Source organism: Maylandia zebra, linkage group LG12 (assembly GCF_041146795.1).
Source record: "Maylandia zebra isolate NMK-2024a linkage group LG12, Mzebra_GT3a, whole genome shotgun sequence".
Classification (NCBI taxonomy): Eukaryota; Metazoa; Chordata; class Actinopteri; order Cichliformes; family Cichlidae; genus Maylandia; species Maylandia zebra.
Genome location: NC_135178.1, coordinates 31,580,182 through 31,598,898, shown reverse-complemented (window position 1 = coordinate 31,598,898; position 18,717 = coordinate 31,580,182). Strand labels below are relative to the sequence as shown.

At 39.1% G+C, this 18,717-nt stretch overlaps 1 protein-coding gene across 4 annotated transcripts in view; it reads right to left on the bottom strand.

Annotated features, from left to right (window-relative positions):
- The window catches only part of col27a1b (collagen, type XXVII, alpha 1b), a 66,024-nt gene that overhangs the window by 36,169 nt on the left and 11,138 nt on the right, over positions 1-18,717 (bottom strand). For 2 of the 4 annotated variants that reach the window (XM_004566726.3, XM_076891108.1), the window contains 7 exons: positions 17,300-17,353; positions 13,073-13,126; positions 10,742-10,795; positions 10,583-10,636; positions 5,500-5,544; positions 1,753-1,806; positions 344-388 (listed from right to left, as the gene is read on the bottom strand). In XM_004566726.3, the coding sequence (XP_004566783.2) occupies positions 344-388; positions 1,753-1,806; positions 5,500-5,544; positions 10,583-10,636; positions 10,742-10,795; positions 13,073-13,126; positions 17,300-17,353 (360 nt within the window). Of the gene's footprint in view, positions 1-343; positions 389-1,752; positions 1,807-5,499; positions 5,545-10,582; positions 10,637-10,741; positions 10,796-13,072; positions 13,127-17,299; positions 17,354-18,717 lie in introns of those variants that run through there. The other 2 variants (XM_076891110.1, XM_076891111.1) reach the window with 2 other exon arrangements.

The window sequence follows — 18,717 nt, the reverse complement described above, 5'->3', positions numbered from 1 at the left end:
CTCTAACATACTTTAACTATATGAAGAAAACCATCTGTTACCATTATCGTCGCGTTAACGGGGAAAGATGAGCGGTGTTTATGACACTGGGTGTTTTATACAACCACACTGGTTAGGTAATTAAATTAGCATGATTTTCACAGCTCATTTAAGGAAAGCGAAGGTCCAACAGAGAAGAAACATGCTGCTCTCCCCTGTGGCCATCAGTAGCTGCTACATGAGAGAGCATGACAAAAACATGAAACATTAAGAAATGGCAAAAGACTTGCAAAGTACCATAGAGAGTCTTATAAAAACACACATCCCAACACCACCACCAAGAAGAACTGCAACATCTACTTACCCTCACCCCTTTTATCCCCATTTTTCCTGCAGGCCCAGGAAAGCCCTAATTGTAATAGATAAAAAAAAACATATTTCAGTAGTTACAAACAGCTGCATTCATCTGAGATGCCATACAAGTAAATTTATATATTTAAATCGGCTGACTAGTCTACTTAACAATTAGCATCCACCTTTTGGATATTAAATTTTGTATCCTCTTTAAAATTCTGTTTAGCATAAACCCTGACATTTGCAACATTAATGCTTCAGCAGCATTCACATCTGTTTCCCAGAAAAACTGTCGTTTAATGCACCGGCATAAAACATGACTCTGCAACTATAAAGATCAACTTTCTGCTCAGGAGAGCTCCCAACAGCAAATTGTAAAGTCTTGACATAAACATATAGCCCTCCTGATTCCCAGCCTACAGATGGTAGGGGGTGCTAAAACCTAATCCACCACACATCTCTAAGTTCATATAGGGGATCAGGGAGTTTTGGCATAGTCAGTGCAGTAAAGCACAGAGGCAAACACAGAGACCTGTGCCTGAACACTAAGTTATCTTAAACATTCAAGGGTTGTAAATGAGGGAATAGCCAACCAGTTGTTTTTGGAGTTTAAAGCTGAGATAAAATAGATTTCTAATGTGGAGAAACTCTAATACTTCCCAGCTTTGACTTCTTCAGTTAGACTACTCCTAGAAGTGAAGCAAGGGATAATGCTCAGAGTTTTAAAGGACAGAAGAAGCTTTTATTGTGTGTGTGTGTGTGTGTGTGTGTGTGTGTGTGTGTGTGTGTGTGTGTGTGTGTGTGTGTGTGTGTGTGTGTGTGTGTGTGTGTGTGTGTGTGCGTGCGTGTACCTGGGGACATGTGGCATTAGTCACACTTTTATTACCTTTTCTTTCTTCAGGGTATCGCTTACGATAGAAACCCTTTTGACATTTTATTTTCTCACAAGACCAGGGGCATCCATCGCTGAAATTCCACCACAGGTAATTTTTCTTTTCAATCAGCAGCTACACACTTTTCATTCTGAGTTATCAAATTAGGTTTTTTTGTTGAGGCGCCGGTTTCGGAGATTTTTTATAGTTTTGCTACCATCCAGGATTATTACATGTAATTATTTCCTTGCTTAAGAAAACATAAGAATTCAATGCTCCGCTGTAGTTCTCAGTATGTTCATCATTCTGACAGCAAGTAAAAATTACAAGATGGAATCTGATTTGTTCAAAAGTCCCAAATCAGCCCTAATTTTTCAAAAAGTTGAAGTCACAATAGAAAAAATGTGCCGGCCTCCATTTATTGTTTTATTTCCACACGTGTGTCTGTGTGTCTATGTGTGTGTGTGTGTGTGTGTGTGTGTGTGTGTGTGTGTGTGTGTGTGTGTATCCCTGCTCAACCAGTGCCACAACTCTAGATTTACTGCACCTGCCTGCCAGGATAGCCTTTTGCCCCAGGGCTTCCATCATCTCCCCGCTCACCCTGTGGAGACAGAGACAGTAGAGAAATACGTGCTAGAAGAATGCGAGAGACTAAAAGGCAGGAAAAGGAAAGAAAAGAGGGTGAGGAAAGGAAATATTCCTAGAATAAGGGCCTCTTTTGTGCACAAATGATTTCTGCTGCAGCCTCGCTGATTGCCGTCCTAGAAACTTAGGAAACAGAGTAATTAAAACTGTAAGCAGACATATTTATGCCGTAATAAACAACAGTCAGTTGGTCCTATAGAGGAATTCAAAACCTCCAAGCTTTTCAATAGAGTCCTATTGTTTAGTCGAGTTGCCTAAGGAAAGAGGCGCCACTACAGACATTGCCACTCTAACCACTCAATTAATCCAACAGTAAGTGCTTTTATAATGTGGTCAAGCTTGCATGCTGTTAAGACTACTGTGAGCACAGCTCTGCATTGGTATGTTTATCCTTATCGACACACTGTATAATGCATGCGTCATCCCTTCATTGTGGTGAGACCAAATGAAATGCATCAATCGGAGAGTAACATTTAATTCTGTAAATATGGGAAAAGAAAATTACTAAATTACTTAATGAAGGAATGCAAATTACAGGCCCTTCATACACTATATTCATTTAAAACTGAGGTTTCTGCATTTTCAGATTCCTGGGAAAACTGGATTAACATGTTAAGACAGGCTAGAAGGATAATGTCATTAAAAACCATAATCAGAGAAACAGCAGTCATTGTTGCAGCCCCCCTTAATATTACACACACTCTAGAATATACTGCAGTCCAGTAAAATGCCACCACTAACCAGAACATCAGAGCTAAAGCTATAATTAACCCTTTAAGACCTACCATAGAACCAAGTCCGCCAGAGCTTATATTATATTTCTACATGCTGTGGAGCCATTTTTGGGAGCATTTCAAGTTGCTATACATCAATACAACCATTATAGCCCAGATTTTAATAATATGTATTCATTAAGTGCATAGTAATTACATAAATTGCAAAAAAGTGCAATAAACTACAAAAAAATTGAAAATCGTTTTTGATTTTTTAACATATATTTGTAGTTAGAGAAATTTAAGAGGCTTATCCCTCAAAACTGTAAATACAAAAAAGTTGCACAAAATAGTTTCCCACCACAGGAAATTTATTTTGAGTGTCTTCATAGTTTTATTTTTGAAATACACCAATTTTTATACACTGCAGGAAAAACGAAAATAAATATTATACTGCAAATTTGCAAAAAAGCAGCATATGCATCAAAATAAACTATTTCCAGCAGTGCAATATGAGTCCTAAGCATCCCAGAAACGACACAGAAAGTCATAAAGTCAAAGATAACTTTTAAAAAGAGCAGTATAGGCCCTGAGGCCCTGATCGCAAAAAAGACTACATTTCCGCGAAAATGACGTCACTTCCGGTTCCGGCCAGGTAATGGCGGAAATGCAAAAGTTCGCGCTGACGTCTATTCCAACGTAGGAAGTGTTTTGAACAGCTGATCGGACCGGCAAAGCGTGTTTCTGGAATATTATGTTTTTGTTCCTGCAAGCGCTTTTTATGCAGTTTTTGCAAAGCTTTATGTGGAAGGAAACCGTGACCTAGGACAAGCTGATGGCACAATATGTAAGTACAACTCCTCCGGTTTCATATGCAAAAAAATTTTTTGCGCTAGCTTACGTGGTTGCAGTGCTACCGGGATTTAAAAATAGTTACGCATAACAGAGCGTTCCCGCTCCGATCGGCTCTAAAGGGTTAACTCCTCGATGGCAGAAACTGCAAAAAGTGCATTACAGAGATTCAAAAGGTGCCCTTTAAAGCTTAACCGTTAATTGGTTTGCATTAGACTGTGCAGGTGCAAAATAAAGCAGACACCATTGGTAAGTAAGAAATATTGCACAACAGAGGGTTAAGATAAAATAATAAGTGTTGAGCTAAGGAAGAGCAAGACATTTTTCCAGAATTACTAAGCTTTATCAAATGGCATATTTAATTACAATTTATTTACAAATATTGCACCAGCACACACACACACAGCACATGTACACAGCCATAGAAGTGATGTTACACACATTCTTAACTCCAGAGGGCAATACATAAAAAAATATTTCGTTCTTACAATCCTCACTCTTCCCATTGTCCACACTTAGTTAACCTCCAGGTGGAAGTAATAAGTCAATAAGCAGTTTCTAGCTAATAAAAATATGCATGTAAACACATTCACGTGTTGCATTTATGAAAACATATCATTTATAAGTGTTTTAAGAAAAATATATAGTTAACTATTTCACTATCAGCTTAACGTTTGACACAGTTTACATTATCCGAAAAAAGTGCTCGAAAAAAAATGAACTTTAAACCTTTTTCTCCTTTATTGTGACACGATGCAATCTTCTAAGAGATATTTCACAGGTTTTAGATTCATGAAGATGGGAAAGGACTAGGGAGGGGAATGATCTAGAGTCTTCAAACTATTTAGCCTACTTGCACCTCTGCCAAAAAACTCCCACTATTTTCCCGCCAAGATTCCCAAATGACTAATATCTAACATCTCTAGTCACCATGTGTAAAGACATAATCACTGCTATTTTTTTTTTTAATGAACCCGGGTGTGCCTCTTTTACTAGTATTTTTCCTCTGTCACTCTCCCTTTCTCCTGTTTTGTTACTATAAATGGAAAGAAATGCTTAAGCGTTATGGGAACTGTCTCTGTAGACTCTTGGCTCTTTTACTTGGTAAGTAAACATACTGTGACAAACAGCTAACACACGCTGCAGCCATCAGACAGAAACATTTTTTATATTATACATGACAAAAAATATATTATAGAAATGCTATGATAAATGTCACAAGTATAAAAGTAAACGGACTAGGCTCTGAAAAATATTTATATATCAGTTTAACTAAAATCAATATTTGAAAAAATGGACTTTGAATTTAAACCAGTACTAAGTTAATAGGTTAAGCCTCTGTGTCTCCCTTTAACAGGCTCTATGGACCTCTATAAAAAAATAAGTACAGTACATTCCTACTAGAAAATTATATATTTTAATAAAAGCATATTTTTTATAAAAGTGATATAAATGATCACAAAAATGCAATGTCAAATCTAAATCAAGACGTCTAGAACAAAGACTTTTAGGCAGATGAAACCAAAGTGGAGATGTGTCAATGCAGAGCGTCATATATGGTGAAAATCAAACACAGTAAAAGCACAAATGCCTCACCCCAGCTGTCAAACATAGTGGAGGAGGAGTAATGGTTTGGTTCTGTTTTACAGCCACAGGACCTGGGCGCTTTGCAGTGTTTAAGTCAACTATGAACTCCTCTGTATACCAAAACATTCATGAGTCAAAACTGAGACAGCTATCTGACAGCCAAGCTTGGCCAAAATTCCTCCACAAGAAAATAAGTGACTGATTAAGTGATATAGAAGATCATTGCTTCAAAATATTGCAGCTAAAGGTGCTTCTACAGGCTACTGGGTCATGGTTTGTATTTAGTTTTTCACAAAATCTTTCTTTTTTCACATCACAATAACAGACACAATCTCCTTTATTTGGATATTGACGCTATGATCAAACGAGGCGCCTGTTTCATTCTGAAGGATCAAACGGGCTCCTCCATGTAAACACTGTGTGAAGGCTAAGAAAACCGAACCTTTTCTCAGTACATGACATTAAACTGTTACCATGCTCCTGTAAAAAATACTCACAGGTTCACCCGGGAGACCAGCAGGACCAGGATATCCTTTTTGTCCCTGTTGACAAAAAAACACAAAAAAAGCAACAAGTTAAAAATTAATACTAATAATTAATACTAAGTAAAATGATTGTGCCATATAATATTCCAGTCACAATTCCACAAGGAAGTTCAGTGTTAAGTGCCTTGGAGCAAAAAGACGGTTTATCTTGGAAGGGAAAAAAGTTAAATGGTCACTCGTCAAATTCAATTAATTTTTTCTTTTCTTTTTATCACCTTGCGTTCAAGAGTGCCTCAGTTAAGATTGCAGGGGTTTAAATTATGCTAGTAGTTTCCAGCTGCCTTAGAGAAAATTTGACTTTGTTTTCCTATAAAAAAGTTCAATAAAATGACTTCATAAAAACCTGGAAGGCTTAGCTTAAAAGGCTCCACAGCACAAGCAAACGTAATAAATGTGAAACTAATAAACCACTTACTGCCTGGTGAACCCTGAATAAGGCATTTCTTTACCATTTCTACACAAGAACAATGACATTTTATTTATTGTTGTGGCACAGCTACTTGGCTTTGGGTTAGTCTAATCATTGCCACCGCCGCACCCTGACAAAACAATTCAGTATCATCTTGCATTAATTAAGCCAATAAACTAATTAGGCAGTAATGCGTAAAACCCAAAAGGGTAATTAATGGTCACCTTCATGCCCTGTGATCTCAAATGAGCTTGCCAGCTGGCTACAAAATGTATTAATCTTTTCACAGTCAAGATCTGCGGCAATAAATAAAGACATGAAGTCATCTCTGGGGGGAGAAAAAGTTGATTATCTGAAGTGTAAAGTCATTAGCCACAAGCTGTTTTGGCCTGACAGCAGCAGCACAAATAAACCACAGTCAGACAGAGGCTGAAAAAATTAGTAACTGTGTGTACAGTAAATAAAGTCGACATCAAGAGATCAATGCAAAGCACTCCCGAACCAAACACCAGAGTGTAAAAAGGGACATCAAAATTCTCCTTACACAAACATCCTCTGAGGTATATGGTAGTATCGATGTAAAGGGTCAACTTTAAAGGTTTCTTTACTTAGTTCATGCTGGCTCGGTGAAGGAAAATGCCACTCGATAAAAAAATAATGCAGCTGGGCACATTTTAAAGTTGTAATTTGACTTTTTTGAGCTGACATTCTGTTTTCTGCTGTCTTCTGTGTTTTTGGAGAAAGAGTCTTCATTAGAATTTAAAGTAAAGTGTGTGTTTTTTTTTTAAATTATTTGTTTGGTTGGCTGTTTTTTTTTCCCGTAATGATTGGCTGTCCAAAGATAGTAAGTATTAATGGACAGCATGAGTCTGGGTTGAAAGTCTGAGAAAGATTGACACTGACAGCCACAGAGCCGATAAGTAAAATCTGGCTGGCAGGTTGACATCTTGAACTGATAAAAAAAGAAAAAAAAAAAAGAAAAGCCTTGTGCAACATCTTAGAAATGTGAGCTATCCCACAAACCAATTAAACAAAACTAAAGTTTATTATGTCATCGTGGCGTAAGAACTCATCCTTTAAACAAGCAGACAAAGTAATGCATTCATTGAAGTTTGCTTCATGAACATTCATGAGCTGACTTTTACCAACACTCTGTGATTGTGTCTTAGTTCAAAAGGTCCTCACAAAGAAATAAGCACGCTTTCAAGGACAACTGTCTTTCTGAGATTCATATTTTCTGCACAGATCAAAGCCAGATGTCAGCCGATCGGCCACAGTAATTCTCTCAGACACTGTTATATTCACGTTTTGTGAAACTCCTGATTATTTGTCTATTTATCTGCAGACAAGCCACACAGTGCTGAGAGATGGAAATAATTGATAGGATTTTCGAGGGTAGATGAGTCTCCTGCTGGAGCCAAAGCAATGCAGCCACAAAAGAACAAAAGAATGCGTCTGGGCTTTCCAGCACAGCCAATACAGCCGAGTACAGGAAAAAATAGGGAAAAGAAATCTGTGTATGTGGGCTAAACAAAAATTGAACCACTTTCACGGCTCTGTAAATCCATTGTGTGACACAAAATGGCAGAATCCATTGTGCGAGAAAAAAAGATGGCAAGGTATCATTATCTTCATTAGTTCTTCTTGTTCATGAAGAGCAAACAGTTTTAATTAGTGTAACTCACACCAGATCAACCCTACAGCCAACAGGCGAAGCGAAGCAGCAGCACCGTCTCCGCTGCGTGAAGAATAAGTAACAGATTGTACTTGGCAGACAAAAAATACATTGTTCTTTCCATAGATTTTTAATTTTATTATAACAAAAACCTAATCCCACCTGGCAAGCCTTGGGCTTCTTTCTTGGACAAATCAGCAAATAAAGGTAAGAGAATATTTTTATACGGAGCTGCAGAGCAGGAAGTAAAAAATGTGGAGGAGTGCACACCTAATAAAAAGTTTGAGTGTTGTTGCAGTGTGCCATCATCAGAGCTGGCTGTGTAAATGGAACACAGGTTCAGAACCGGTAGTACTCTTTGCAGAGTTTTGGTTTGACACACACATGCATGAGTCTCTTCTTATTTTACAGCGCAAACCACTGATTGACTCCCAGGCAACCTTCCCATTACATCTTTACACATTTCCCACAGCGAGAAAGGCTGTTTCTGGCAGAAAGCCAAGGGACTGAGAAGAAAACTCAGCGAAAACCGTCCATGAAGCGGTGACAGGTCATAGCTTTGCAGGCTGGTTAGACAGACAAAGGAACAACCCTCGAGGTTCATCAGAGGCAGGTGATGGAATTTCAGCGTAATTGTAATACAAAAGTGCACTATAGGGAGTTTTGCCTTACTTAGTACAATCAAAAAAAAAGTCTAAGTCAAGAACAGCTGCAAGCAATGAGGTGTCTCGTGGCTTTCAGGGGAGCCAAGCTGATTGCTTTGTTTTTATTAGCTGGATACAAACTGCATTTTAATACTTTTTAGGGCTGTCAGCAGTTTCTTGCACAGACACGGGCCTTTTAAGTTTAACGTGAACTTGTGTTACCGGAATCTCACCTGACCTTATAACCAGAACAAGAACAGAGGATCTGTTACAGCTATTTAACCTCCGCAAGGATGCTGCTTTCAGCCTACCAAAGATCCACAATTACCATAACTCAGCTGAAAGAATATCAGCTTTTCCCATGACTCCATGTTCCATGACTCAGAAGACGAGGAGAGGCCTTCCTTTTTTTTTCCAGTTGGAGCCTTCCCCACTACTAAACTGAATTGAGGGAAACTGAGCACACCAGATGGTTTTTCACAGTCAGCCCTGTCTGATTGCATAACAAACTGCTGGCGCTCCCGCCAAAGCATTATTGCACTCATATTATTGGGTCCCAAGTGAGAACACGGCTGTGTGTATGTGCATGCGTCTCAATGAGAACAAAAGTTGCTTATAAGGGGTTTCTCAGATTGTGTAACAGCCATTTTTAATTAGCATTCTTCAGGCATCCGATTCCTGACCTTTCTCTGACCTTTTACTGTACCGATGTAGCTTTTACTTCTTTCTATCTTCACCAGAGTATAAATTTGAGAGCTGCCCACAAGGGGAGCAGTGTGATCATATACTGTCAAGTGCAATTTAAAAGAAGCTTTGTCTGTGGATTTTCTTCCATAAGCTTTTATGACTTTGTTTACTGCTGCAGCAGCCCATCGGGTAACTCATCTCTAACGCTCTCTGCCAAGTTTCCTTTCTTCTGTCTCATTTTATCCAGACTGAAAGCTGTGTGTAACCTGTAAACACTTCAAACTATTTCAACACCATATTAATTCAATTCTTTATTTAGATTCACTGCTGCTAAGTAGGCAGTGCAGGTCGCCTCATTGAAAAATTCCATATGAATATAATACATCTGGATTTCAGTCTGTGGGTCCTACAGTGTTTCTGAGATTTATTCTTACTGAATCTGGAGGAAGCTTTGGAAATTAGAGGGAAGAAGTGTCCGTGAGGTCTGCTGGTTACTGGAATGAGCCATAGCTGGAGAAGGCAAGTAAACATTTTTCTAACATTAGCTGCTGTTGTTAGGAATGAAGAATTAGGTGAAACCCTGGCAAGGACAACCTCCAAACCTAATCAACATTTCTCATTGACACATTTCCAAAGATTTCAGGCTCTTTAATCATTAAAGAGCGAGGCTAGTGACATTCTACGTTTTTCTTAATATTAAGAAACTCAATGAAAAGACTTAGCTAGAAGTCGCGTAGACAGGCTTCATTCCTACAGTGCTGCAGTTATGTAAAACTATTATTGTAAAACAAATTCTATGCAAAAGTACGATCAGATTTACCATTTTATTTGTACACTGTGCATAGTAAGAAATCCAGACAAGTGCCAGACCACTTGAGATGTGCAATTACTGTGAGGGGCTTGGGAAAAGGCCAAAGATAAAATGAACAAGGCCACTGAGAAAACACTCTGCTAACCGTCACTCTCTGTCAGGATAACCCAGCGCAGTGGTATCCAAAGAACGTTAAATAATGCTGATTGCGAACAAGACCAGATCACAGCGCTAACCCACATTCATAAGTTGTCCTACTTTTTTAGAAGTACTGCTCTCCAGAGTGAATGACATAACAACCGAGGAAACCATGTAAAACTTTTCACCCGGCAATCTTTATTTTCCCCTCAGATGCCTTCATTATATTTTAGGCCTGCGACACAGATGATGTAACAGGCCTGGTATTCAAATATTTCATTTTCCAAACCAGTGGGGAGCTAGAACACAGGTGTGCTCCTTGACTTCTGCATTATGTTAGGCTGTTTTCCAAACAAGAACTCAAACATTCATGTTTGGCTGAAAGCCCCACACAGACCGACAGATTCCACCTTCAAAGGCAAGAGAGCTAAAGAGCGTTCATTTGATTTACGGATCCTCGTTATACAGGACTGAGTCAGTCCTTCATTCTTGATGTGTCTGATTTATGTGTGAAAACACTGTCAGAAAGGAGAAAGAATGGACAGAAACCAAGAATTTGAACTTTCATGGAAGAGAATCAGCAAACTGTGATGGCAATTAATTACTTCCTGGCAGATTTACAAACAAATACATACACAGTTTCAGTTTGTGAGCCAAAGCAGCCGTTTTACCTTTCGTCCGTCTTGGCCAGGCAGCCCAGGGGGGCCCGTGACACCAGGTTCTCCCTAAAATGGCAAATGAGGACACATTCAGTTTATCGACATATTTACATGCCTATGTCTGCGGATAATCCAACAGATTTAAGGAAGGAAATGTGATAATGTGTATACTTTTTGTCCTTTTGGGGATTGACCAGGGGACAGTCCAGGATCTCCTTTTTGTCCCTAGAACATAAAAAAGAGAAAGCATTAATTTTTCATGACGAGTACAACATGTTCTAGTCTGCCAGAGCTTTTTATTGCACAAATTTCAACACTGATCCTCACAAGGTGCAGAGAACTTTGAATTTTATTTTTTGGTTTATATAATCAAAGAGTAACAAGTTCATTAAATTATTGGTGGTTGTATTTACGCAACTGTGCAGTCCATTTATGCCCTCCTGTGACTCAGTTTACATCAAGCTAGGGAGAAGCAATGGGGAGTGACTGTGTACATTCTTCTCCCTTTTCGGGCAGTGGGAATCCTGTCAGTGCGGCCTGGGTCAGCATTCAGTGTTCAATTTTAATAGTGAAAGAACTGCCATGTAATTTGTGCAACCATGTCCAAGTGGAAGCACAGTATAGCATTTCCTGTGTTAGTGGTTATCATAGTGGTAATCAGGTGATGTGATAAAGCACCCAAACGGTACAGCTATAATCAACGAGGTGATTGAAAATGCTGTAACACATTACATTTGACTCCAAGTGTGGAAAGTGTGGAAATAAATCATCCTCTTTTATGACGCACATTGCAGCTTGCAACCAAAGCCTGTTTTCAAAGAAAGTAAACTTCTTATAGCAAATAGCAACAGCACATTAGCATATGAGCATAGATGGAAAGTCATGCATAGTTTTAAAAGAACACTTTTAAATGAAATGTTTTATGCCACATAAAAAGTTTTGCCATTCATTTCATTTCAGTTATATTATACTATCCTGCCTGACTGCAAGTACTTGTATCCCTGAGGGGTTCTCGTTTCATTTTTGTACTGGATAATTCCCCCCTTCACAGCATATCGGCCCATTTAAACTTGCATGTTTGTGTCAGTTACCACTTGGCACTGAATAACCTCTTGCAGTTTCTCCAGACTGATTTCTTTATAGTGCAGGGAGCAACACGCATATACAAACACTGTCTTTTCACTCTCCTTGAACTAGATTATCTGAAGGGTTTAAGGGTTGGAAAAAGATGTGGAATTAGTTAATAACTTCTGCAAGCTCAAGACCTTAATAAGCACTTTTACCTTCTGCTGATTTATCCATTTTCTATTCCTTCCTTTTCATTTTTTAAGCCTAATGGTCAGGTACTTACAGTAGCGAGTAAGTGAAAATATTTTTGATTCAATTTATCATAATTACATCTAAATATACAAACAAACAAAAAAACAGCATAGCGTGCTTTCATTTGACTGGCTCGGTTTTTCTAAGTGCAGCGAACGGGGCCAAATCAGACAGTCTGCAGTTTGACGGTTAAGTGCAAATGAGTCAAAATGAACCAGCTCAGGTTTTCTGTTCCAGATAACGCATATTTACTAAATAAGACCTAACAAAAATATAATAGGACTTTTTTTTCTCACAGTTATAGCAGGCCAAACCAAGATATGAGTTTTGGAAAACGCTGTAATTGGATGCATTCAAATGGATTAGGTACGGACGTGAAGTATGGGCAATTTCCGTTTTATTCCAACAAAGTTAAACAAGGAGATCCTTTTATGATAGCAGCCTGACAATTGAAATCAGCTGAAGAGCAGGCTGGTGTCAAGTACATGCAAATGATTGAGACAGAGAAACTTAAAACTGCTGTTCTCTTTTGAAGGGAAACAAATGGCTTTTCAAAGTGGTAGAAGGAGCCAAAAGGATCTGACCTCCGACATGCAAACTAAGTAAAATCCCAAACAAGCATTGGATGACTAGGAAAAAAAAGAAAGAAATGTCCTCAGTTAGAATATGGAGAATGAAGGAAATGTTTTATGCCACATAAAAAGTTTTGCCATTCATTTCATTTCAGTTATATTATACTATCCTGCCTGACTGCAAGTACTTGTATCCCTGAGGGGTTCTCGTTACAGTTTTGCCGAAGGATAATTATACTTTATTCAGTGCTAGCAAGGCCAACTGATGGTCACACCAAATACTCAAAAACACTCAAGTTTCTCATCCGACTAATATAGCACGGTACACTTCAATAGTTGTAAATATCATTTTTTTGTAAAACCTTCTATTTCATTCCAGTATTGTTTATTAGCTATTAACAATGTAATTGTTGGTGCCAAAAGTGTAGCTTGTATAAAAATGAAACAACAGTGCCAATGTTCAATGTGGTGGATGGAATCATGACACCCAGAGCAGAGGAATTAAATAAAAAAGTCTTACTCTTTTAATGTTGTTTTATTAGATAGACTAACATGAATAATCTTCTAGCATAAGTCATGACAGTCACTACTATTTAAAATGTAGATGTACCTTCATTCCAGGCAGTCCAGGACGACCCGGATTTCCATGGGGGCCTGGAGGACCCTAAAAATCAGAGATTCGTGTGATGAAAGAGGACACAGAGGAAATGTAGTCATTAAAGAAGCAGCAAAAGAAAGAAGTCCTACATGTGTGCTATTCACAGATGTGCAGTTCACAATTTCAATGTGTTGTGAGACATGAGGTCCTCTCTGCTTGAGTATGGGTGCCCTGTGCCTGCTTGTCCAGATATGATTGTGATTTTCCTCACCTTTACACTTTTCCGCTGTTTTCTGCAGTCCCACATCATATTGCGTGGTAACTTTGTGCCACAAACTGTAGGAGTATTAAGACCTATCTCTGCCAAATATTTTATCAAATGCGCCATCTCCTACAAAGCAGGGGATGGTAAAGGAAAAAAGAACGAGGATACAAGTTTTATTTTTCAAGTTGAACTTATTAAAAATTCAAGCAGTCTGCAAAAAGAGAATGTTTGGAAAATTAAAGCCACGACTTCCTGAGGCTTTCAAGTGAAGAGTCTTCAGTTCATCTGCACCACACCTTGTGCGGTGGGGATGAAATGCTGAGCATTGGAAAATCTTCTCCAGCAAAGTTGAAAGCAATGAAACATGTTGAAAAGGCCCTGAACGGGAAGCTACTGTAACTTCAACCAGTTCTTTGAGTTGCAAAGAGTTTCCATGAGTTGTGAAGAGACACATTCCCCCCCAAGCTGGAGGTGAAAGTGAGGGATTGAATTACTCTGAGTAAAATAGACAGGGGCCAAAAGGTGTAAGTGTACGGTTGGGTGATCCAGCCAGTTTCTGTCTCTGTTATTTATCGTGCTGTATTATCACACTGTGGAGAGTCCACAGCCTGGACAGTTCCCCTCAAACTGGCCAGACCTCTCCCCAAGCAGACGCTTGCTGCTGGACATATGGAGACACTTAACAGAAGCTCATCTACAGATTTCCTCCTCTTCTAGTCAGACCATTCTGCCTTTCAGCTCAATATGAAAACGTATGGAAGTCATTAGCTTCAGATAGGAAGCAAGGACGAAAGAGAAACTGAGAAAAAGAGAGGTCAGGATAGTGTATTACAAATTACATTCTCACAGTACATAAGGTAAGGAGGCCTAATAATGATGACAAGCTGTTTGGGTGATATCCCAGCAGGGAAAAGAATAATAAGTAGAATGCATACATTTGTCAAAGTGCCTTCACATTATTAATTATTAAAATGAGCCCTGACAAGTGGTCATTTAGAGACCACCAGCACATAACCGCAAGATAATGAATACTAATAAGATATAGAAGCACACAAACACACCTGAGGTCTGCAGATGAAGGGTACCTATGTGCCAGCACTGTGACCAGGTTTATGATGTGGGGCAAGGTTTTTACAGGAGTGGCGCGTGGAGTGCTGCAGTTTTATAGGCCATTAACCCAGAACAGACCTGCTAACGCCTTCTCTGGAGCACAGGGACGGAATTACTAGCTTTTATATGATGCTTATGCAATATAATGTACATTAAAAGATCTTAGCTTATTAATTTTATTGAGTTATGAGCTCGGGTCCTAACTGAGCACTAATTGTTTCCCCAAGATCAGTGGCACGGTCATCAGTACAGCTGGTGTTGTGCAATGACTAATCTGGCCCCAACAACTTAATTTGCAATCATCAAACAGGGTTCTTGTTTCACATTGAAAACAATGGTGACCGACTGAGCCTGTCTGTGTGGAGTTGGCATTTTCTTGACATGTCTGTGGTTAGGACTGAATTCTCTTGATGTGACACTGGCATATGGTCAGTGTTTCTGTTGATGTTCAGGATCATTTCATTGGTGATCAACAAACTGTTCAGAATGTCAGTGTCTCTTAACTTGAATGTGTGAAAAATAGCAAATGTAATCTAGCTCTTAGTCATGGCTACATACGGAGCATGTACCCTGCATAATCATAGTCGATTTTGTTGTGATTTGGCGCTATATAAATAAAATTGAATTGAATTGAATTAATCAGTTCCATTGCTGACCCTGCAATTTGTGTCAGAATGTATCAAGCATTCTTCAGGCAATTGTGCAAATATTCTCAGTTTCACAATAACCCAGCATTGCATACTGATTATACGCTGGCAGGTCAGTTTGTTTGCACAAAGCCCTCTTTGATCTTCTCTCAAGCCTCACATTCAGTGCCAGGTGATCTTCGGCACCCTGCCAGGTTTACGGCTGTGTCAAGGAACATGGATGTTTTCACGTGTCAAGAGGTGCTTTAAGGTGGTAGCAGCGGTGAGACTGTCTGCTCGGTCAGACATGGCACCTCGATGTCAGAGAGGTAAAGCCTTAATAGTGCAGGGATATTCCAAACGTTGTAAAGTTTATGATGGGAAAAAGAACTACACTTTCCCGGAAATGCTACACTGTTCACATATTTTCTGCAATAGCAGAGCAGCTTCTTTAATATTGTGTCTCCCTGGAACATTTGGTTTATATCTGACCAGAAAGAAGGTGAAATTTGATCTGCAAAAGATTGGATTGCTCTTTTAACTTGAGAAAATACTTTTACACATTCTCTATTTCCCCATGCCTTTTAATTTCCCATAGGTGACCAGCATCTTATACAGCCAACTGAATCTGCAGTTGCTTACATCCTGCCTTTTCCAAATATCTCTTGCATGAAAGATATAACTCTTGAATTAGTGATGAAAATGTTTCAGACAGAAAATTCTTGAAAAATGGACTAACTGTGGCAACTGTATGATAATTCTGTAAATTTAGCCGTACACAGTGTAGAGACTCATTCGTTTAAATTGGATTCTGCTCTGGTGAGTTTGAATTCAACCAAAACAAAGTCACTAGGCTTCCCAGTCACACTTGGCCTTGTTTCCACACTGAGTCATTCGTTTTTCTACTAAACATTGTTGTTTTAAGTTTAAACTTTTTTGACAAATGGGCACAAAATGGGGCCAAAAAAAGCAACTACGTTTTGAATTACATGGAAATGAACACCAAATAAAAAATACAGCAAACGTCAGTTTTAATCCAAATGTTTATAACGGATTTACTAGATCAGAGTCCACTTGTTAGCTTTCTGCAGGTCATGCGTGTAGCCGTTTGGTATTCCCTCTCTAATCGTGTAAACCAGGACGGTTCATGGAAACGTTGAAAAACCTGAACTGCACCCTCGCAATCTGAGTCAGCGTGGCCTATAGTTGGGTCTCGAGAGCTTGATGATGAATGAGCTCTATAGAGGGTATGGAGTACAACTGGAGAGAGCTACTGAGCTCCAGACAGGGTCTTAAATGCCTTTAATAAGATGGGGACAAAGCCCTCTTTCTTCCTTGTTTAAAGAGATTGGGTTCCACAACCCACCCCTGAGGCCCAACTGCAGGGTGCAGTCTCATAGGCTCCAGTAGGTAGCTGATATGCAAAGTCTTTAGATGCACAAGTGCTCTGCAGGTACACTTTAGTGGCAGGTCAACAAAAAGACCAGTATCACACCACTGAAAATGTTTCCTCTTTCATTCTATCCATGGGTGGTGAAGAAGTAGTTCACAGGTCAGAAACTACACAAACACCCATCAATGACAATGTCTTTGAGAGAAATTATAACAATAAACCTTCCCTTAGGACAAATTATGCCCCGGTGTTCTTTCACTTCTTAAATTTCTTCTGAAAACATGAGCTTAAAATAACATCTCCACCTTCTCTATTTGATTCCATCAGTTCTCGAGCTACACTGAGTCTAGAAATTAAAGACATGGCACCAGAAGACTTATACTCATTGGAATACAATAGAACTATTCACTGACATTAACTTAGGACCCATGCCTAATTTAAGTACTGTTAATGTGCTGCAACCTTCATTTTTCTCAGCGTCTATTAAATATCTACATAATGTGATCCATTATATTTTAACCCACATATGTGTAGGTTGTGTTTGCTTGCTCTAAAGCTTTGCAAACGGACCTTGAAAACATAAGGTCAGCTAGATCAAACCCAGAGCCAAAGTGAACTAACAAGTGACTGAAAAATCTTCTGTGATCCACTGAGCGCTTGATCAAAACACTCAAAAGGTCATGCACATCGGTGAACAGCTAGTGGTGTTATCACCCTATCATTAGAGCATTATAGAGATTTGAGCATGAAAGGAACTGTAGAAGAGCCCAGAAGGGGAAGAAAGAAGAATTGTGGGTATTTGTGGTTAAACTTGTCACTGGTTGGATTGACTGGGAAACGCTCACCCGTGGGCCCCTCTTGCCCGGCTTTCCTGGCAACCCTGGAAGTCCTGGAAGACCCTAAAAGCAAAATATAGAAGTTGTCAGTGTCCGAGTGAAATACAGAGGAGGAAATAGAAGCTGCTGCCTTTTTTGTGTTATTTTAAGAGAGTCTTGAATACTCTTGAATAATAAAAGACAGCAAGTTTGGAGTTTTCAAAGTAAAGAAAAACCTTTAAAAGCCACTCAAGCTCAAGAGTCAATTAGTAAAAACATGTTGAGTTTTTTTGTCCCTTGGTGAAGTTAGCTATAAGTTGCAAAGCACTCGGGCACTGAGACGCTGGCAGGCATGAGGATATCTTGTTAGAAACTAATGTCGCACTCTCCCTCAGCAGCCAATGTTATTTCAGCCCAAAACCACTAAAGTGCATACACTGTAACTCTGAGTCATTGCACTGGTTGGGAGGTCGGCGCTGGTTCCAGTCACAGCCGATCACATTAATTATAAGCATCAGCTAGCTTTGAAACAATTTCATACATGGATTAGCAAAGTCCTGAAAGGTCAAACTTAATGAGGGGTCAATCTGAGGAACCTGAGTTTGCTTGAAATGTTAGGATTGTTACTTATTTTCCCATTGTTCAAGCAGTTTAAAGTGGAAAAGAAAAAATAGACCTAAAACAGCCCGAGGCAGTCCTGCTGAAATTGGGCTACTGTAATAATGTCAGATGTATGGAGCACTTTGGTCTGTCTCAGCCAAGACCACAAGCTATAATTATACTATTTCAGCCTCCGTACACTCTGGAAATCCAAATGTCTTTCAACAACTTTTAGATTCTTTAGATTGCAACCATCAGGCTGTCCACACATGATAAGTAGACTCAGCTGTAGTCGCTGCTAGGGTCAGTGCCAAGGCAGTACTGGAGCTCATGTTTTCAGAGAAGTCATTAGATTGAAACATGACTAAAATTTTAGTTGTACAGCTCCACCAACCAGTCAAACTGCAGTTTGCAGAAAGGGGGGAATTTGATAAAGTATCACATTAATTCAATCTGTCAAAAAGCTGATTGGTGTAGAAAGGTAAGCAGCAAATATGACAGTAAGCAGTGCTTCAAGTATAATATCACCGCAAAGAAGCAAAAAATCCTAAAACATGGCAGCACAGAAGGGCCAAACAGTCACCACCAATTTGACCTTCTGAGAACAAAATTACATCATGTAACATTTGTCACCATTAGTGTATGTATCTTAAAAGTGGTGTCAGCATTCTCCAAAAACCACATAATAATTTGTTTAAAAACCCCCAAAACAAAACAAACAATACCAAACAATAATAAACTATCCAAATGTCTCCAACTTCCTCCTAAACATCCAGCTTAGCTCATGGCTAGCAACTGAATCGTTAATTACAACATCAGACAAATATTATGACCCATTCACTCACGTT